General features: G+C 39.2%; 1 protein-coding gene across 5 annotated transcripts in view; it reads right to left on the reverse strand.

The window, feature by feature from the left end:
* The window catches only part of PCDH7 (protocadherin 7), a 1,094,762-nt gene that overhangs the window by 884,896 nt on the left and 197,024 nt on the right, over positions 1–12,842 (reverse strand). Inside the window, exon 2 of one of the 5 annotated variants that reach the window (XM_082267600.1) lies at positions 6,095–6,137. The exons of the other annotated variants lie outside the window; for them this stretch is intronic. Coding sequence (XP_082123726.1) covers positions 6,095–6,137 — 43 coding nt within the window. The remainder of the gene's footprint in view (positions 1–6,094; positions 6,138–12,842) is intronic. 5 annotated transcript variants of the gene reach the window in all.

Below are 12,842 nucleotides of genomic sequence, written 5' to 3' on the forward strand. Positions count from 1 at the left end.
GCGTCTTTGTGTTTGTCGGCCTAATTCGCAGCGTGACCACGTTACAGAATGACACATCTAAACACTGCATACGCTTTAATGAAGTAGATAATGCCTTCTCTTTAAACAAGGTGCAGTGAGTTCACAGACTAAACTACAACCACAACACAAATATGATATACAAGAAAAATGTTTCAACAAAGGCATGAAACATAGTCAAAACGTAATAGTTGATTTAAATATAGAGCAACTTTTTTACCAATATTTATTGAAATGGAAAAACAATTTCATATCTGTGCTAAAGGAAACTCCCAATCAAACAGGCAGATGAAACACTTAGGGGAGTATTTATATAAAAAAAAGTTGCATATCTGTTTTTCCACTGAAACTGCATGTAAATTAATTCTGTGTGAATGAGGCAAAAAGTTCTCAGGCTATATTCTCTGCAGATTGGGAACATATGAATGGGGGAAAAAACACACTATGGCCGCTAGATGGGCCTGAATATTATGAGCAATAAGTGTGCTCCACAGCTCCACCTAGTGGCCATAATGCAGGATTTTCTGCTTTCACGCATTCTGTCTATAGACAATATAGCCAGCGAACATTCGTATTTGCCCCATTCTCAAAAAAGCTATTTACATGGAGTTTTGATAAATGAACAGCTATGCCCATTTTTTTATATATACACCCCATATATAGGAGCAAAGCTCTCATGGAAAGCCACCAATAAACTTGAAAAGTAAACATGCCCACTACATGTCAACTTACAGCTTTCAGCTGGTGTTTGTCAGCTCAGTATAAAAACATATTTTAGTAAAATATACAAGCTAAACTGAAGTAGAATGTTGGTTTATGAAATAACTTTGGGAAGACTATAAATCCCGACTAGGGGTATTTTAATGAACTTACCACGAGTCCTTCTAGGGACTAGTAGAACACCCTCTTATAAATAAAAAAGGAGGGCGAGGCATTTAAAGTAAACTTGTGGTCAAAATGAAGGCATTAAACTCCCACTGATCTTGAAAAGCAGACACTTCCAGCTGCCTGTGTGTTGCATACCTGTTTTACAGGCCCCCCAAGAGTCCTGTGATTTGACATGCAAAGTAGGAGATGGGAGGTGGGAAAAGGCCTAAGTCAGGACCCATAAAGGAGATCGCAATTCATCTTTATGGTTATTTGGACTTTCTGCTATGTTGACTGCTGCTACAGTCTCCATTTTTTTAACATAATGATTAGGGGCAGGAGACGATGGGCATATGCAAGGCTTCACTGACAGTCAAAAGCAGAACTGACATGTAAAGAACATCAGCCTATGAACATAGATTTTCTTTTTCTGCCAAGTGCAGGTCTAGTGCTGGGCTTTCTTTTTTAATTTCAAGCCCCCCTTCTATTACATTTTGGGACAGATGAAGGAGATGATGGGCATATGCAAGGCTTCACTGAGAGTCAAAAGCAACACTGGCATGTAAAGCACACATGCAATCCTAGAAGTGCCAACTTAATATCACTCTCAATCCAAGCACAAAACATGCATAGGCTGAGCTATGGCTGGGTAGCCAATACAAATTTACAATAACATGTTTGAGAAACTTCTTATGATCTATTCAGAAATATACAAATCACAGCTTAACTTTAGTAAGGATTTTAAACTGTTGCCCTAATAAATGGGCAGTTATCGCTCAGTGCACTATGTTTGTTCTAGAGGTCAGCTCTGAAATTATACAATGTTTTGAAAAATTGCTATTCTGCTACTGAAAGCTAACTGACTTTTAGATTCACCTAGATTTATGCAGTTGGGGGATAATCATGCAATTCCGGAATTACGATTACCTACATTCTTGGAATGTCTGAATCCCTACAGATTAAACAGGTCTACATGCACATTCCTGATTCTCCTTATTCAATCACTATTTAACATCAACAGTGATCTCAGTAGTGTAGAGTCTCAGGTAAAGGACGATTCTCATCTGCTTTCAAAGTCAGCTTTACAACGATGGGGTGCCATTCTTTTTAAAAGGTAGCCCAATGCATTTTGCAAATGCAACACAATGAACATGCACTTCAGCACACAATAATAAATAGATTGGAAACATCAGTGCATTGTGGTTTTGGTTCATTGTGGTGCATTGGCAGCACATTCAAAAGAAATGGGCTTCATTATGCCAATGCAGGTTAACACGCAAAATAATACATGTTAACTTGAACGCGGTAATGCATTGCAATGGTGCATAGAAGGCACTATGTCTGATGGGTTCATACCACAGACCTCTAGGCAGAAATCCTTTAAAACTACAATCTTTAGTGAAAAAAGTAAAAAGATAAAAATAATATTTATGATACTGTAACATTTTCAGTTGTCTAATGGCTGGAATACATGGGCCGAATATCGCCCGATCATTCGACCACCGACTTATGAAAAAGTGTTCCTTGATCGAAAACGTTGCCAACATACACAGGCCGAATATCGCCCGACCGTTTGACCGCCGACCATTGAAACAGTGCATGCGTGATGATGTTCTACAGATTTTAAATGAAGGACCTTAACACCAACGTATAGAATATCGTTCGTTCGCAAACGAGACGACAGAATTTTTTGTTTTTTTCAAATGGGATTTTTCATTCACAATATCGATATCGGTCACTAATGGCCTGGGCATTAACGAGTAGAATATCGGCCAATCCTTCGCTGAATGGAAATTTTCTTATCCTGTATTGCGGCCACAAGTTTTATATTCTAGCACTTTCAAATTATAGTTTCCTTCTTTTAAGTAATAATTTCTGTATTATTGCAAGGAGACATGGAATATTCGATTCCACAAGAGCTGCTCATTTCAGTGTTGCCTATCTTTGATCGTCCTTCAAGTTGCGACAACAAATCCACACTGCAACAGTCAGACAAAGCTGTTTTCCTGTCCACACTGTCTTCTTTTCATGATTACAATAAATCTATTGCAGACAATATATATATTTTTTTTTTTCCTTGTTTTCTTTATGACAGTAGATAAGGCATTTTAGAATCCTAAGTTCAAAAAGTTCAAACCTATAATAATAATAAAAAGCAAACGAACTTCCAATGTGAATAAAGAAAGAACATACAATAGCTATAGATAATCTATAATAAGGCTAAACAAGCCTTTACAACTCTTTTATCAGCTGTATAAGACACACACAGAGGAGGAAATGAAACAGCTAAAGACAGATTTAGCAACATGTAATATAATACATGTTTATATGCTTTTTCCTACTATAGTAAATGCACATGTAGCAGATGGCATGCTAAGGATAGAGAACCTGAAACCCTCCAGAGTTTCTAGTCCCTAGACAGCATGTATCAATAGCGAATCTCTGTCTTTGGAAACAACGGGGGGGGGGGGGGGGGGGGCTTCATGTAGCATAGCCAAATAACAGACACACTTAGCATATATGATCTAAAAAACAGGATGGTTTAATACCTCTAACTTGTCAAAGGTAACCATTCCAAATATACTGTATATACAATTTTATAATCCATTTTAAAGTTTCAGGCACATAAGAGAGACAGTCAGTGTCCACCACAACCTACTCAGTTCCACTACCCATCACAGCCATAACAGAAGATTCCCGCTCCCTAATGCCTCATACACACGCAACGATTGTTGGCCGACCGATCGGCCGTCTTTTGTCCAGTGTTGTTGTGTTGGTTGGAATGTGCTCTAGACTGCACACAAATTTTCTCGGCCAACAACAACCAACTTCAGAAGTGATGTCTTGTGCTGGTTAACTTTCCGTGTGTTTTTTCTTCTCTGAGCATGCCCAGTCTTGCTCATCTGATTTTTGTCTGCCGAAATCTGTACTGACTGACGGAAAATCGGCCGTTCTGTTGACAGCCAACAAAAATTTTATAGCCTGCACACCAGATTTTGTTCGGCCGAAAAGTCGCAGTCGGTTGTCGGAAGCATCATACTAACAAGCCGACAATCGGCCGATTGGACGTTGGCCGAAAATTCACGGCCAACAATCGTTGCGTGTGTACGAGGCATAAGTCAAACTGTTAAATCCCATTAATGGAGTCTCCAAGAAATACTAGAAACTATAACCCCCCTTAGATCATCTCCTCAAACTAAATTATCAGTTTTGACTGGACTGGCTCCTTTATTTTCAGTACCATCCACTAATCTAAGAAACTTCAGTATTTGTATATCATTTCAGTAGGGAAATGCACATTAGAGGTATATATGCCCAAACTGAGGTCTGAGGCAGGGTGACACAAGCCTTGTAGTGACTTACATCAAAAAGATGTTAATAGTTTCCAGGTAGATAGGAGTCTGCTTCTTGTGGAACAGAAATAAGGCCTATGGGAATAGCAGAGCCAGCTTTAACTAAGAATGACTTTTTCACACAGAATAAGTTAGAATATATTGAAGGCAGTGGTCAGAAATGAGTGTTGGAATACAGAAATAAGGATCATGCAGAAGGACAAAGGGTCAATTTATTCTGTACCTTCTCAGTTCTCAAAGAATAGACCTAAGTTGAAGAATGAATCTTTATTGTGTGTCCTTATAACATTTATAATGACTGAACAATTAAATCAAAGGTTTCATAAAATTAAATATATAGCCACAAAACATATTTTCCTATGAGGAAAGGGCTACTTAACCATTAAGATTAGTTACTTGCATCTTGTTAGTGAACTAGTATTAATCAAGTACAGATGCAGATGTGGGCCTCTCAGTCTGGGCTCCCTTCACAAAGGCACTTCAGCTTCTTCATCTGATTTTGGGGAGCTATTGGTTTATTCTGGTTGACCCATACAAATCATTCCAGCTCAATACAAAAGATGTGTACCATTAAAAAACACAATGGGAAGAGGTGGGTACAGGAGGTAGGATCTTATGTTCTGGTGAACACTTGTTGTGAAGTTATATAGTGTGTTTTGGGGGTGTCTAGCACCACAAATCTTCTTGCTACCATTGTAGTACTATTGGGATTGCCTGTTCTGTAACCTGAACAAGCAGCTTGCACAGAGGCCACAAGGAAGATAAGGGTCAAGTTCTGTGTTAGGTTGGCCATCAATCACTAAGCTTGGGCATGCCTGACTGGCATTTAACTTTAAAATTCAACTGAAATTACAGAAATACATATGTAGTCAGGTAGACTTTACACCAATGACCTCCATTTTCTTTGCCTAATGGGCCATACACACTATAAGATTTTCTGAAGACTTTTTCCTTTAGACTTACCAAAACCATATAATATGAGGTCAATCCTAAACACTTTCAATTTGTATGCAATCTGGCAGGCCCTTGCACTACATAGAAAAGGTAAATCTGAAGGAAATCTAACCACAAAAGTTGGATAGTGTGTATCCAGCTTTACTCTCACTTTCCTGTTATGCAGAAGTAATGAACGTGTTAATATTACTGTCAAATAGGCAACAGAGGTAGACTGTATGCCCTGGTCTGACATATCACCCCCTGCTATGTAATAAGGGTCTGTATGATGACACTTAATAAGGGGTGTGGCTGTTACTCAGCTCTACCCACACAGGCCATTGCGGTATGAGGACAGAAAGTGGGATTTTACTGAGAAAAGGGTATTTTAAAAGATTCTAGCAAAAGACAGACAAAACACATTACATGGGTTGTACAGGACTATAACGATTTAAAAATACAAGAGACTCCCCACTACACAGGCAGGTTATTATCACCCTTTCAAAACACTCCAAAATTTAAATTTAAAAAAATCCCCTATTTCAATACAACATATACAGTACTTTAAAATAGATTTCTAAACGTGCCAGGATCTTTGTTACATTAACTAAATGCAGAAAATGTGAGTATAGGTAAAGCAGATGAAAACATTACTGTATCAGTCTACAGACAGTGCCCCCAGTATTCCCAGAAACACAACCAGTTCAAGTCAGGTGCATGGTATACAGACATATGACATCAGTTTACTGGTTTTGTCGGGCACAGTCCATCAGACTTTTCTTAGACTACTGATGGGAAAGCAATGTGCGAGCAGCCACACATCTCCAGCTATATATAACAGGTCTAATATCATAAACTTTGATCACTCTGTGCCGCAATGGTCTGGGGGATTCCTGAAACATCATCAATAGACATTGCACTACCTTTGTTGCCTGTACCACTCTGGGAAGGCTGATGATCATCCGTCTATGAATTCCACAGATTCAGCCCATGAGTGATCGGAGGCAAGGAAGAAAAAAAGAATAAAGGTGAATTCGATCAGAATTCAATAGATTTTTCTTTTATCCTCTAATAATTCATTTTTTTTATATTTTTTTTTCATTTATTTTTTCATAATGCATGCAAAAAAAAATAAAAAATCGAAGTGGTAAGTTAAAGTGGAACTCCAGCCATTTTTTTTTAAAAGCGCATCTATGCCCAGACTATAGACAGTAAATGATTTACACATTGCTAACAAATAGTTATAGAACTTTAAAACATTTCTCTCTAGCTCCTTGTAATGTGAAGTCATTCATTTTTAAAAGGTAATGCCACCTTTCAGACCATTTTTTATGCTACACCCACATTTAAGGTGTAACATGAAACAAGCTCAGTGTGCTCAGCTCCCCCTCCCACTTACAGAATTTTTCTCCCTGTTGATTCCTGTCACTATTGAAACTGGTGCAGCAGCATGTGGCTCTGCCTGCACAGGAACTTTTGAATTTAAAAATTGGCACCGTTTTCTCAATGGACCACATGTTCATTGACATAATTGCACTTGTAGTCCATTGATATTTCCTCCGGTTCCATAGCTGAGGGTCCATAACTCTGTATAGACCAGGGTCTGGAGGAAAAGTCTACAGGAGCCAGAGCATTGCAGCCACAATCACTGGATCATGGATTCAATGCTTTACAGGCTCAAATTAAAAAAGAAATGCTAATTTTTGCTTTTTCCAAAATGAGTTCACTTATCTATTTGTTTATTTTGCAAAAGTTGGAATTTACCTTTAAAGATCCTATAAGGTCACAACGAGGACTAAGGTCAGTCCTTTGCTAGCAGCCTAGAAACACCTGATGTATGTTTACAAAAGAAGGCTGCCAAGATTCTGGTACAATAGAAAGTAACTGGAACAAAAAAAAATAACATTACTGTGAATGTTGAAGATTCATTTCTCCACAATGCATATAGCTACAGAGGTAAGGGCTTGCTTTAAAGTGTTTTTACTTTTTTGTATACAAACTTTTTTATTGAGGGGAAAAATTGTGGTACAGAAACATATCATAGCAATGTAGTCAACAAAGGGTTGTTCAAAATATGTAAATACTTTGGTGTGCATAGTCTGGAAACAGGCTCACTTTGAGATTTGGATAGAGTGGAGAGATTGATGCATGCTGTGTCCCCAAAAAAGGAAGTCTTTAACTTCCTTTTCTGCTGACCATGATCTGTATGCGGCCCTTTCAGTTCTCCTCTTTGGAACGCAGTCTCCTTGTAATTCTATGGAGAATTCACTAGTGACCCAGTGATACTTTCATCACCAATACATTCTCCAAGGAACCTAGGGAGAAGGTTACAAAGAATAGACAACATGTTCTGCCTGGTCATCCTTGGGACATGAAGTGAAGATCATTTATTGGTTGAAGTTTCACTTTAATATGAAAACAAACAAAGTGCAGTAGCTTAAGAGTCGGTTCACACTAGCGTGACTTGTCGGCCTGACAAGTCGCGCTTCCTCGCGGTCGACAAGTCGCTCCGACTTAGAAAAAGGGTCCTGTATTACTTCGGGGCGACCTCGGGGCGACTTGCAGGGACTTCCATTATGTGAAGTCCCTGCAAGTCGCTCCGAACTCATGGTGCACGGGACTGCACAAGTCGCCCCCCGAAGTAGTAAGGAGTCGTGTCGCCTCAGTGTGAACCGGCTCTTAAACAACCAATCAAAAATACTCATATGCTGATCTGACAATAACAAACACATTTGATTAGTTGTAAAAGGTTGCAGCACTTTTTGCATCATCACCGTACTTATTAAACAAGTTAGTAAAAGTATCTTCTATTTATGTTACACAATATAATACCATAGAAATTTAATACATGAAAACAGTTTGCAATTTCAAATCTCAAACTCAGAATATATCCAAATATACACACAGCAGATGGCAGACAAAATATAAATTAATTTAAAATAATTATAAATCCTGACACAAATCATTAATGAACTAAAAAATATGTCATATTTTCTTCCTAAGATTAAAGCTGTGAAAGTCTCATCACTGAATTATCTGTATAATTTGTTAATTGCACATGACAAAATGCAATGTTTTTTTTTTTTAGATAAAATACATTACATTCAAAAAGTAAGACTGAACCAGCCTTGAAATATGAATGTGCTAGCTCTTCTGACCTGGCCTTTTACCACATTCAAGTCAACACCAGTATGTGTTAGGTTGGATATAAATGACACTTCAGCTCATCTGTATGGATCTAGATTCAGGTCCACAAGGTGACACCTTATTAATGTGCTGGGAAAGTGTTGCTGTGATGCTCTGCCCTTTCTCCTTGCCATGTCACAGGTGGTGCAAAAAGCTGTGCTGAATGCAAGTGTATGAGCTGTCATTCAGACAGGAGAGAGGAGAGAAAGTTCCTAAGTATGTCAGCCTTTTGAAGAAGGCCTCCATAACCTGGTAACAGCTACCTCCACCAATATTTCTTTGCAGCACCATAAAGTTCCTCTAGAAATTTCCTATACTGCCTTCATTGCTTCTGATATTCTAAACTTGAACTAGGCAGTAACATAGGTGTGCGCAGCTTATTGCATTAGGGTGTGCACCCCCAAAGTTTAAATACACATGCATGTGTTTGCCTACATGTATATGGCCCCGGTACATTACTCTCCCTGCTGGCAAAGTGAAATAGAAGTGTGTGGCACTTCTCTTATGGCAGAGCAGGTCAGAGGGAGATCTTTCCCATCTCCTCACTGGCAAACAGAGCGATAATGCTAATGTGCCCTAGGTGATTAGGGTGTGCCCAGGCACACCCGGCACACCCTGTGCGCACGCCTATGAGTAGCTACAATAACATCTCTGGGCAATCTTTTGACTTATATATAAGTGAAAAGAATGAGTGCAATGAGAGGAGGGAATCACTAGGGCAGTGATGGCGAACCTTGGCACCCCAGATGTTTTGGAACTACATTTCCCATGATGCTCATGCACTCTGCAGTGTAGTTGAGCATTATGGGAAATGTAGTTCCAAAACATCTGGGGTGCCAAGGTTCGCCATCACTGCACTAGGGGAACATGGTTCTAGTACTGACTCTGTACAATGAACCTGCAGGAACACTATTTTTTCCACATACTGTCCCTTCACCATTTATCAAAAGCAAAATGTACAAAGAGTATTGTGAGAAGAAACAGGGTAACATTTTCAAAAGTGAACAAAACTTCACAAGAGAGCTTCTATTGCAACCAATCAGAATGTATTCTTAACTCTTGTACATGCTTTTCTAGATACAATTGACATGTTGGTGGACTTATAGCAATGACAAATTCATGACATGATTATTGCACTGTCTTGGCTAAGCCATCATTGTGCATGCACCTTGGAGGATTGTATATATTTCATGGATTCAGTGTTATGATGTAATTATACAACAAGACCTACGGAAGGACAGTATAGACGGAAGCATCCATTCTCTCTGGCCTGCGATAATAACGCTTGTGCATGACTGCAGCATCATCAAAGGTGTTTTATGAATGGGAAAGCATACACAAAGGCAGAAACATGTAGGGTTGCTTTTTTTTGTCAGCAGGGAATGGAAGTGTAGTGGAAACTGTACCAAAAAGCAGAACTATAGGGCAAATCTTTATGCTGTTTAAAGTAAGGCAAAAAAATGCTAAACCCTAGAGGTACGGAGATAATAGCACATCTATCATGGTTCCTGGAGTTTAGATTTTTTGGATAATAGTAAAATACAGGTAATTATATTATATGTTTACCATCTATAGTTGTAGTAACATTGGGATGCTACTAGCCATTGTATGGTTATTTCTAATACCATTACTAAGTGTAGGATCCAAGACCCAAGATCAAACTGCAGTACCTTAGCACTCCCCAACCCCTCCATCAACAGTAAGGCTCCATTCACACCTGGGCGTTTTTGAGTGTTTTTCAGCTCCAAAAACCCTCAAAAAAACATTCCAAAATGCCCAACAAGTAAGCCTCCGTTCACATGTAGTTGTTTTGGGGACGTTTTTCTGCTCTAGGATCAGCTCTCAAAACGCCCAACAAGACAAATCCTATTCATTTCAATGGTCCCTGTTCACATCTGAGCGTTTTGACGCTGTGAGCAAAACGCCCAACGCTCAAAAAAGTACATGAGCTTCTTTTTGGGCAGATTACAGGCGTTTTCCATTGGTCTCTATTCAATCAAAAAAACGTCTGCACAAAAAACGCCTGTAAAAACGCCTGTAAAACGCCTGCAAAAACGCCTGAAAAAACGCCCGAAAAAACGCCCATAAAAACGCCTGTAATAGCAACGCCAAGATGTGAACGTAGCCTAAAACCCCATTCATTTAAATGGCCCTGTTCACATCTGAGCGTTTTGAAAAACGCCTGTAGCTGAAAAAAGTACATGAGCTTCTTTTTGGGCTGATTACCAGCGTTTTTGATAGATGTCAATGCCTGCCTCCAAAAACGCCTGAAAATCGCGGTAAAAATCCCGGTAAAACGCTACGCTCAAGTGTGAATGCAGCCTAAGTTGGGAAAACTTTCTGTAGTACTGATCCACACTTAAAGTAGAACTGTAATAAAATGTCTACCTTTGAATGTTTTGTGCTGCAAGACAATACTTCCTTCTTTGTGGCCTAGGTCAGGTCCCACTGCCTCCTGGGATTGCAAAGTCACAGTTATTCCAGGAGGCTTTTTGTGCAAAACGTTGCTGGCAATTACAGCATCCACATACTAGAATTGGAACACAACTGTTGCAAAAAATCCCTGTAGCCTCTCTACAGCCACTTCCTGTCCATCGATGGCATTTCTCAGGGCAGGTTTCCTGATGGTGACAACAGTGGACCATGCCTGCATAATATGGGTTGAAACGTCCATGCGTGGTCTCTATCAGAAGTCTGTGTGACAGGGAGACAACACAGAAGAACAGAAATAGAGTACTGTCACTCTACAAGTGCCTGAACTTCATAGCAGGGTCATCCATTATTATTGTAATAAAAGCTTTACATATAAAATGATTTGAAATTACATTTGGAATTACATTAATATGGTAATGATTATAACTCAACTAGGTTTACATCTAATTTAATGTGACTCAATTATTTAAACCCTAATTATCAAGAAATTATGTTTTATTTCATATATACTTTTACAGATAAAATAATCTCCTTTATGTTTCACAGAAATGTAATTTGTTGAGTAGGAAAATATATTTAAAGCCGAATTCAAGGACAATAGAAAATGGCCTATTAATGCAGCTCTGTAATCATTAATACATCATTAAATGTGTTTAATAAATACAAGCAACTGAATCTGACCTAGTATCAACCTCTTGCAGTCCCTGTACAGCAGCTTTGGAGTTGTTGAGGAGAAAGCAGTACAAGGAGTCAAGTAGTTATTGTGCTCACAAGAAGCATGCTGATAGGAGGAGAAACAGAGTGACAGAGAGATCAGTTCATCACTGCGCTACTTCTTCTTTCACTGTTCAGTCACAGGCTGAGGTGGGAACAGGATGACATGGGTCTAGAGAAAGTGGGTTGAAAGATGCTGACCATTAGACCGGGGACAACTAGAGGCAGAAAAGAATACTACAGGGAAAATCTCTTATTGAAGGTGAATATTGCATCAAAAGCTGGTTTTTATCTTTTTGAGCTATTCATTTTTATTCTGTTATTTTTGGCAAAAATTCTACTTTAGAATGTGATTTCCCTTAAATCAAGGATCATGCTGTTATATTTTTGGAGCAGCACTTTGAAACACGAACTGCTCATCTATTTTAAATAGAAGTCTTATTTCTGGAAGGTTTCTGAATTCAAAAAGGCCAGGTGTGCACGGCATAATCCTCGAGGGCTGATAGCATGCTAGAGTTCTGGGATTTCTCTTAATTAACAGATAATTAGCCAATTAACTTGCTCTCTGTATCACTAAGGTAAATGTTTAAGAGCCTGTTTCCCTGAATTCCAGACCTGCCTGCCACTCTTGAGGATACATGTCATGCACCCCCGGTTTGGCTCGTTGGTGTGTCCTCCCCAAGCACCCAGCTGATGAGACAGCTGTAGTTGTCATTACCATATGATACAGAGGTTGGTTAATAACCTTGAGATGTTTTTTTTACACCTAATTCCAGTTTTATAAGATATTCATTTAAGACTGATAAGATCTTGTACAGTATTAACCCAACATCCTTACCTTCTGTCCACCTGATTCCATTACAAAGGGTACCCCCAATGCCAAGTTATCTTTGCAATATGTACAAGTTGCACAAAACACACTCATTTTCTCTTGCTCTGTTCTTTGGATATACTACATTGGCAGATGGTTGTACAGCGAGCCTCATGTATGAAGTATTTTCTCTGTCTCAGTGTTGTCTATGACCGTTTGCAGTCACTCAGGTCCAAGAATGTAGCAGTAGTCATGGCAGACCAAAAAACTACTATGGAACCCAGAAGCAGAGGGGCATAGACTTATGCCTCGTACACACGCATCGATTATTGGCCGTGAATTTTCGGCCAACGTCCGATCGGCCGATTTTCAGCTTGTTAGTATGATGCATTCGACAACCGACTCCGACTTTTCGGCCGAATAAAATCTGGTGTGCAAGCTATAAAATTTTTGTTGGCCGTCAACACAACGGCCGATTTTCCATCAGTCAGTACAGATTTCGGCAGACAAAAATCTGACGAGCAAGA

This window comes from Pelophylax lessonae (genome assembly GCF_965119305.1).
Source record: "Pelophylax lessonae genome assembly, chromosome: 1".
Lineage (NCBI taxonomy): Eukaryota > Metazoa > Chordata > Amphibia > Anura > Ranidae > Pelophylax > Pelophylax lessonae.